The sequence below is a fragment of the Helianthus annuus genome, chromosome 1, assembly GCF_002127325.2.
Source record: "Helianthus annuus cultivar XRQ/B chromosome 1, HanXRQr2.0-SUNRISE, whole genome shotgun sequence".
Lineage (NCBI taxonomy): Eukaryota > Viridiplantae > Streptophyta > Magnoliopsida > Asterales > Asteraceae > Helianthus > Helianthus annuus.
Genome location: NC_035433.2, coordinates 4,756,384 through 4,764,783, shown reverse-complemented (window position 1 = coordinate 4,764,783; position 8,400 = coordinate 4,756,384). Strand labels below are relative to the sequence as shown.

Genomic DNA, 8,400 nt, shown 5'->3' with positions numbered 1-8,400 from the left:
ATTCGTGTGAGGGAGAGCCGAGCCGAGTCGAGAGAAGGAGAGCTTCGGGTACGTCCAGCGACGTCTTCGTGTCTCCGACGAGTCGTGTTGCAGTGCCGACGTGAATAGAGGTGCTATCAATCATTAAAGAGTCAAAGAATGGTTCCTGCCGTGATCCTCCGCGTATCCCGACACATCACTTGCTCCGACGATATTCCGGTAATTGGAGGATGTTTATGGAGAGGTTTGTTGTTTAGATAAAATAGGAGAGTGCAAGATAGGAAACGTGACCAAAAGCTTTGAAGGAGTTTACAGTTGATGGCTGCCATTGATGGGGAAGAAAAAGAACTGCCGCCAATTGCAAAAGGGAAGGGAAAGAGTAGGGTTTGTAGTTTTCCTTTGTACTTTGCAAAAAGATGCAAATTGTATCCCTGATCGTGCAAATATATATTTTATTCAAGTGGGTTGGGTTCCAATTGGGCCGATCAAGACTGGGCCTATAGAAGCCCGCAACATGAATGAAATGTGCGACTGGTGAATGAAGGTGTGTAGCCCAACATCGCGCGCGGCTGAATTTATGAACCAACACTTAGCGTTTCACAACTTACCATTATCCAAGCGATAGTAATTACGTATAATTAGATCGTATATACTCAAATCACAAGCTAAGTGTTACGAGTTTAGACGATGCTAACATCGAAAGTTCGAGTTGTCACATCATTCCCAACTTGAAAGAAATTTCGTCCCGAAATTTGATAAGCGGTCTCAGAGAAACGAAGTGGTAAATCCGGATAGGTAGGTCGAGATGACTGTGGATTTTCCCTCGGGTGCCACATCATCCCAACTTGAAAGGAATTTCACCCCGAAATTCACCTAGTTGCATTAGGATACAATTCAACAGTTTTTAACATTTGGGGATACTTAAACTTCATTTGATCCTTACGTTCCCATGTGAACTCCGGTCCACGATTTGAGTCCCAACAAACTCTCAAGATTGAGATCCGACTATGTTTACGACCCTTACCTCCCTGGTCCGTAATTTCAATAGGTTCTTTCAACAATCTGAATCTTATCATCGATTTTCAGTTGTTGTAACGGTACTACAAGTGTTTCACCGGTCAAACACTTCTTTAGGTTAGTGATATGAAAAACATCATAAGTGTTACCCAATTCATCGGATAACTCAAGTTTGTAAGCCACCTTACCGATTCTCTCTAGAATTTGAATGGCCCAATCATAACGTGAATTAAGCTTGTCGTGCTTCCCAAAGCGCACTGCACCCTCCCAGGGTGAGACTTTCAACATGACACGTTCGCCTGCAGCAAACTCCCAGTGTTTCCTAAGTTTATCAGCTTTGCTGGCGGTCATGCGTTGCCGCCGTACGGTTTCCGATCTAAACAATCTTCTCATGAGTTCCGAGCTGTACAAGTCCTGTGTCTGTGTTTAGGCTGTCACCCACCTCAGCCCAACAAAGAGGAGATCGGCATTGTCACCCATACAATGCCTTGAACAGGGCTACCTGAATACTAGAATGGTGGTTGTTGTTGTAATAAAAGCTCTACTAAAGGTAAATGCCTTTCCCAACCTTAACCCAAGTTAATCACACATGCTTGCAGCTTGTCTTCAGGTGTCTGTTGTTTCGTTCACTCTGACCATCTGCCTGAGAGTGATAAGCAGTGTTCACATCTAGGTGTGAGTCGCATAATTTGCGTGCTGCCTGTCAGGAATCGAGTATAAACTCAGTTCACAATTAGAGGTAATAGAAGTTGGTACTGTTGGTGCACTTGTGTCTGTACTTTGTCTGTATTCGGTCTGTATGTAAACGATGTTTCCAAATCAGTCTGTAAGTTGACCAAGTCAACTATCCTCCTAGTTTGACTTGGACAACATGATGTTTATCTGAATCGAAGGATAGCCTCGAAGGATACGCATCATCCTTCGAGGTGCTCGAAAGATATGGTTCGACCATGGTTCGACCATTAGGCATCGAAGGATGATCCTTCGATGTCCATGCTGATCTTTCGGACACATTGTCATCGACAGATGATCCTTCGGACCATCTGTCGAATCCTTCGGACAGACCTGTTATGTATGGGTATAAATACCCATGCAGTGTGTTAGTGTTAGACAGATGCACATTTGGAGAGTTAGAGAAACTCTGCTGGAAAACACACACACACACACACTTTAGAGAGTTTGCAAACAGATTGTAAACCTTGTGCTTGTAACCGTAAACCTTCATACGTATTAATACAGTGGTGTTAATCGGTGAACTTTGTGTGTTCTTGTGTTTGTTCTTGCTTCATCCCGGTTTGCCTAATAGCTTGGATTCCGCACTCGCTAGTGGGTTAGTATAACAAGGTTTAGGTTTGTTCTCGATCCTCCGAGAAAAGGGACCTACAAGTGGTATCAGAGCCTCGCTCTTTACCTTGTTTAAAACCGGTTTGTTCAAGTTCTTGGTGTGTTTGGACACTTGGTTTAGCACCCGTTTTTGGTAGTTTTCTGCATAAAAACGCATACTAAACCTATCGGGAGTGTTCGGGGTCGGTTTGGGTAACATAAAAATCGTTTTTGTGAAACCTTGATTTTTCCGGCTATATCTCCGGTGTGTTTCCGGTGACCAGTTCTTGAAGATAAGGTTGCTTATTTTGGCAAAAATTTTTGAAAGTCAATTGTTTGGTGAAAAGTTGTTGCAGAACCATCCTTTCTGCCGAAAGTTGGTACATCAACACATCACCTTTTTCACCAACCCGTCGTACTTTGTGTCAGTGTGTCAGAGCTGTCGAAAGATATCCTTCGACATCGAAAGATATCCTTCGACATCTTTCGATCAAAGGCAGCTCGAAAGATAAGCATCCTTCGAGTAGTCTTTCGAAGTCTAAGGGTTATCCTTCGTAGTTGGAATCTTTTCGAAAGTTGGTTGTCCGAAAGATAAGGATACATCTCGAAAGATAAGGATCTTTCATTGTGAATCCTTCGAGATCAGTATTCGAAAGATATAAATCTTTCGAACATTGAATCTTTCGTGATAATCAGTCGAAAGATAAGGATCTTTCATTGAGAATCTTTCGAAGACTATTGCTCGAAACTCAACAGTAATCTTTCGATCACTGTTGATCCTTCGAACAAGTCTTGATCTTTCGATCAGATTGTATCTTTCAATTGTTGTCTGTTTGTTGTTAACAGTTTGTGGTGTGTAGGTTATTTGTTAATTTTTGATCACAATGAGTTGCACAAGTCCTTGGGATTGGAGTACGGATCCACAACCAGATCTGAAACAGATGTCGATGGCTGAATATATGACGAGTGCCATTCCAAAACAACAACAATCAATAAGTTCGTGTCAATGGGCTTTGGTATCCAATCAAAGTCAAAGTCTTCAGAATCTTCTGATTAGTGAGAGTGAAACAGGCAGTAACAATCGTCCACCAAAGCTGAACCACATGAACGATTTTCCGTCATGGAAAGGCCGCTTTCACACATATGTTCAAGGACAAAGCACCGACCTTTGGATGTGTTTTGTCAATGCATTCAATGAAAGTCTTGAAAGTAGAGCATCCACTTCAGAAGGTTACGCCAATATGCTTGAAAATGACAAGAAGGCTTATGAATTGGAGAAAAAGGCATATGCCATACTTACTCAAGCACTCAACAAAGACATCTACCATCAGTTTTCATATTGCAAGACCACGAAAGCATTGTGGGATGCCTTAGTTGCTAGAGGAGAAGGCAATGCAGCTGCTCGAAAGTCTAGGCATGATTTGTTGAAGAAAGAATTTGAATCTTTTCAGTTTTTGGAAAACGAGACTCTGAATGATATGACCACACGTTTCTATCATTTGATTAGTGAAATGTGTGCTTATGGGGTGGCAGCTACTCAACAAGACATGGTGAACAGGTTTGCTGACGCCCTACCCCCAAAATGGAGTTCGTTTATTGAGCTGTTGAAGCATACTAAAGCTCTAGATGAGATTAACATCTATGAGTTCATTCAGAAGCTGGAACATAAAAATGATGAAGAAATTAGGAAAGCAAGGCGTGCTCCAGCTCCTCAAAATACAGAAATGTATTTGCCTGGTTTTGGTCCTTCAGCTAGTTCTGTTCAGCAACCGAAGCTTCAAACTGCTTTTGTGTCCAATACGAGTTCCTTTCCATTTCCTCAATCAACAGCTGCTCCACCACAACCTCAATTCGATCCGAGGTCTTACATTCCTGTTCCAACACAGCCACAACCACAACCTCAACAACAACAACAGCAAGCTCACTATACAAGCAATCCTCAACCTCAATCCCAAAGTCATCACACAATCCGAGTCGACAACTCAAATCTTTCACACCTTAGTATTGAAGTTGCTAAGGAACATATGGAAATTATCAACACCATGGTCAGTGCTTACTGTGGTTTGGTAGCTGGTCAGCTTGGAAACATCAACATGACCAATGAAGATTATGATCAGATCGACAAGGAAGAAATGGAGTTGATGGATATTAAATGGGCTTTTGCTAGTGCGGTTAGAAGGGCAAAAGATTTCATGGCGAGAACTGGAAGAACTTCGTTGGAAGGAAAGAAAAACACGAAGTATGGGTTTGATATTAATGCCGTCACGTGCTTTAATTGTGGCGAGAAAGGGCACTTTAAACGTGAGTGCACTCGACCAACAAAACACGGCAATCACAACCCGTTCAGAAACCAGACTAATGCGAATGCCCAACAAGAAAACCGTGAACGGAGGATGGTGGCAGTGAATAACAATCAGGGACAGCCTGGAGCTACCAATCACAATCGGGCTTTGGCTGTTCAAGCTGATGAAGGATGTGACTGGTCAGTGCAGTTTGGTGAAGGTGATCAAGGAAGTGGAACTGCATTGTATGCTAAAGTCATCGAGCAGGTTCATAAAGAAGAATCTTCTGGGAGCGATGACAGTTCTGGTTATTCGGGCAGTTCGGATGAAGAAGGCTCTGTTTCTGGGGATAATCACTCAGAGCCTGATGTGAATGAAGAAGGAGATGATGATATACAGGAGCTACTGAATGAAGCTGATGAGCTTAAATGTCAGAAATCAATTCTGATTAGGAAGGCTGCTGATACATCAATGGAAATGGAAAAGCTATTCTCTGAAGATGGAGCTTTTTCTTTTCAAACTGCCTTTATGGCAAATGGTTCAGCCTCTACTAGTCAGGTAACTTCTGAACCTCCTGCTCCTAGTATTTGTAAATCATGTGCAGAGATGAAGCTTGAATCAGAAAAGCTTCATAGTCATAATCAGAATTTGGTTATTGAACTGTCAAAATGCCAAGAGGCAAACATGGCTTTAACCCGGAATGAAAAAGAATTTAAATCTGTAATAGAAACATTAAAGAAAAATGTGTCCGAGGTTAACAAAGTAGTTTACCACAAACAAGTAAGTATAAATGAGTACATTAACCTTGTGGAAGAAACTAAGAAGCAATTAGCCATTGCCCAATGCAAGCATGATGCGATCAAACAGAAATTGGATAGTTATTCTAACTCCCGATTTGTGCTTGATCACATCATAGACGTTCAACAACTGAAAGGTAACGTGAAAGGTGTAGGGTATAAGGCGTGTCCACCCCCTTTGATGGACAACTATACCAAGATGCCCGATGAAGAGGAAATGCCTCGGTATGAACCCAGTGTGCCTTTGAACTTTGAGGAATTTTCTACTGGCCTAGGGTTCAAATCGGACAGTTCTTCAAACACAGCCCCTAAGGAACAAGAAACTTCACCATCCATGAAACAAAGTCCTCCAATTATCGAGGACTATGAGACATCGGATGATGAATCAGATGTGGCTGTAAGTGATCAGGATAAATCACTTGGCAAGATGAAAGGAGTAGATATTCCACGAGAGAATCACATCCTTTGTGATCCTGATACTCCTGAGGTTCCATCTGTTAAAGAGCAAGTGATTGATCCTGTCAAGGTTGAAAAGAAGGCGGTGTCTACTGTTAAAAGCAGTAATGTGTTGTATACCTTGGTTGGAGATAGTAAAATCTATTCAGATCACGTTTTTCCAATTAAAAATGTAAATAAATCTTTGATTGATAAAGTCTTTGAAGACAATACAAACAAATTTTTGGGAAAAACTCTACCAGGAATTGTGGTAACACAATGTGATCCAATTCCTAAATCTGAAATTAGAAAACAGTTTAGGAATCAGAAATCTTCAACCACTCTACAACCTAGTGCTTCTAAAGGTAAACAACCAATCAATCGAGCTCAAAAGCCTGAAACAACAAGAGCTCGAGTTCAAAAGAAAGAAAAGGATGTCAAGTTTGTGTCATCCAAGGGTACTGATAAGATTGAAACTTTTGAAAACAAATCTAATACAGATTTTGTAAAACAAGTCACAATCTTAAAACGAAACAGTGATAACAATTACACTCAACACACAAACGGGTGTGATGAAAAGGCTAGTACCTCTGGGTCCACGACCTCAACATCTGGTAGTCGATCAGGTTCTCCTAAGTCTGTTGAAAGGAGAACTTGTTTCAAATGTGGAGAAATTGGGCACATTATCAGAAATTGCCCAAATGCTCCAAAGAAGAAAATGGTTGAAAAAGCTTCACCTGAAACAGTTCACCCTCAACGTCGGTCAGTTTCACCTAAACAAGATAAACGAACTGTAAAAGAACAAGAAACTAAACAACGACGTAAGAACATAAAAACTGTTGAAAAAGCTTTAAAATCTGAAGTTAAAACAGTTCAGAAGGAACCAAGTGTGTCACAACCTGTTAAACCAGAATCTTCAAAAACTGGTAGGCACAGACAAACTTGGTTACCTAAGTCGGGTGACAATTCAGGGGGAGCAGTTGTTCTTGAAAACCATCAAGAGATAGAGCTTACGTATCGTGATGCCAAGGGACGACCCAAGACCACTAAGGCTTGGGTCCCCATTCTCAACTGATGTGTTTAATTGACATGTGCAGGATGTTCTAGGAGGAACTATTAATAGTCATTGGATTGTTGATAGTGGAGCATCCAGGCACATGACTGGCGACTTACGGCTCCTGTATGACGTGAGAAATATTAGAGGAGGGTATGTTGCTTTTGCGGGTGATAAAGGTGGGTACATCACTGGAGAAGGAAGTATCTCCAATGGTATCGTGTGCTTTGATAAGATCAATTATGTGAAGCAAATTGATCACAATCTTCTCAGTGTGTCGCAAATCTGCGATAAAAAGTTCTCAGTGATTTTTGATGATGCTGGCTGTTATGTGCTGAAGCCTGGATTCAAAATTCCACAAGAATGGGTTCTCTTATCGGCTCCGAGAGTTAATGATCTTTATATTCTCGATATGAGCCAAGCGATTACTACATCTGCACAAGTTACTTGTTTTGTCTCAAAAGCCACAGAAAAGGAGTCTATATCTTGGCACAGAAGAATGGGACACATTCACTTGAGAAAAATGAACCATTTGGTGAAAAATAATCTTGTGAATGGTGTGCCTGTAAGAAGTTTTCATCTACAAGATATCTGTGTCTCTTGCCAAAAGGGGAAGCAAACGAAGAAGTCTCACCCTTTGAAGAAAATCAACACTGTCAGCATGCCTCTCGAACGTCTTCATATGGACCTTTTTGGACCTATGAAGCACAAGACAACGTTTGGTGATGCTTATTGTTTAGTAGTTACTGATGACTACTCTAGATTTTCTTGGGTATCTTTTATGGCACACAAAAGTGAAACTCCTGGCATCCTCAAGGATCTTCTTACAATGTTGGAGAATCTCTATACGTTGAAAGTGAAAAGGATCCGAAGCGACAATGGAACTGAATTCAAGAATCAAGTTATGGATGAGTTTTGTACTTCTAAAGGCATTCTTCATGAGTACAGTTCTCGTTATACTCCACAACAAAATGGTGTCGCTGAGAGGAAGAATCGAACTATTATTGAAACTGCAAGAACAATGTTAGTAGAGTCGGAACTCCCTATTCAATTCTGGGGAGAGGCTGTATCGGCTGCTTGCTACACGTTGAACAGAGTTCTTACAGTTAAGAGACATGGCAAGACTTGCTTCGAACTCCTTCAGAGAAGGAAACCGGATCTTTCTTACCTTGAACCGTTTGGTGCTCCTTGTACTATGATTGAACCGGATGGAAAGTTTGGTGCACGAGCTATCGAGGGTTTCTTCCTTGGATATGCAACTCCGAATTTTCGTGTTTGGAATCTAGCTACCAAAAAGATTGAGCTATGGAGTGAAGTTAGGGTTCAAAGGTACACGAGTCCTGTTAGGGCTCCGGGTGATCCGTGGATGTTCGATTATGATGGGCTATTTGACTCCTTCAATCTGCCAACCTTTGATGAAGAATCAGCAGCGGCTCGAATGTTGTTGGAAAGTGACAACGCTGCTGTCTCGCCATTGGTTAGACCTATTGTTGTTGACCCTCAAGCTTCTACG

At 41.5% G+C, this 8,400-nt stretch overlaps 1 protein-coding gene across 1 annotated transcript; it reads right to left on the bottom strand.

The window, feature by feature from the left end:
• Window positions 1-1,020: 1,020 nt before the first annotated feature.
• Window positions 1,021-1,347, bottom strand: LOC110880889. The gene has a single exon (XM_022129507.1). The coding sequence runs from the start codon at window positions 1,345-1,347 to the stop codon at window positions 1,021-1,023; it is 327 nt and encodes a 108-aa protein (XP_021985199.1).
• Between the last annotated feature and the right edge of the window lie 7,053 nt (window positions 1,348-8,400).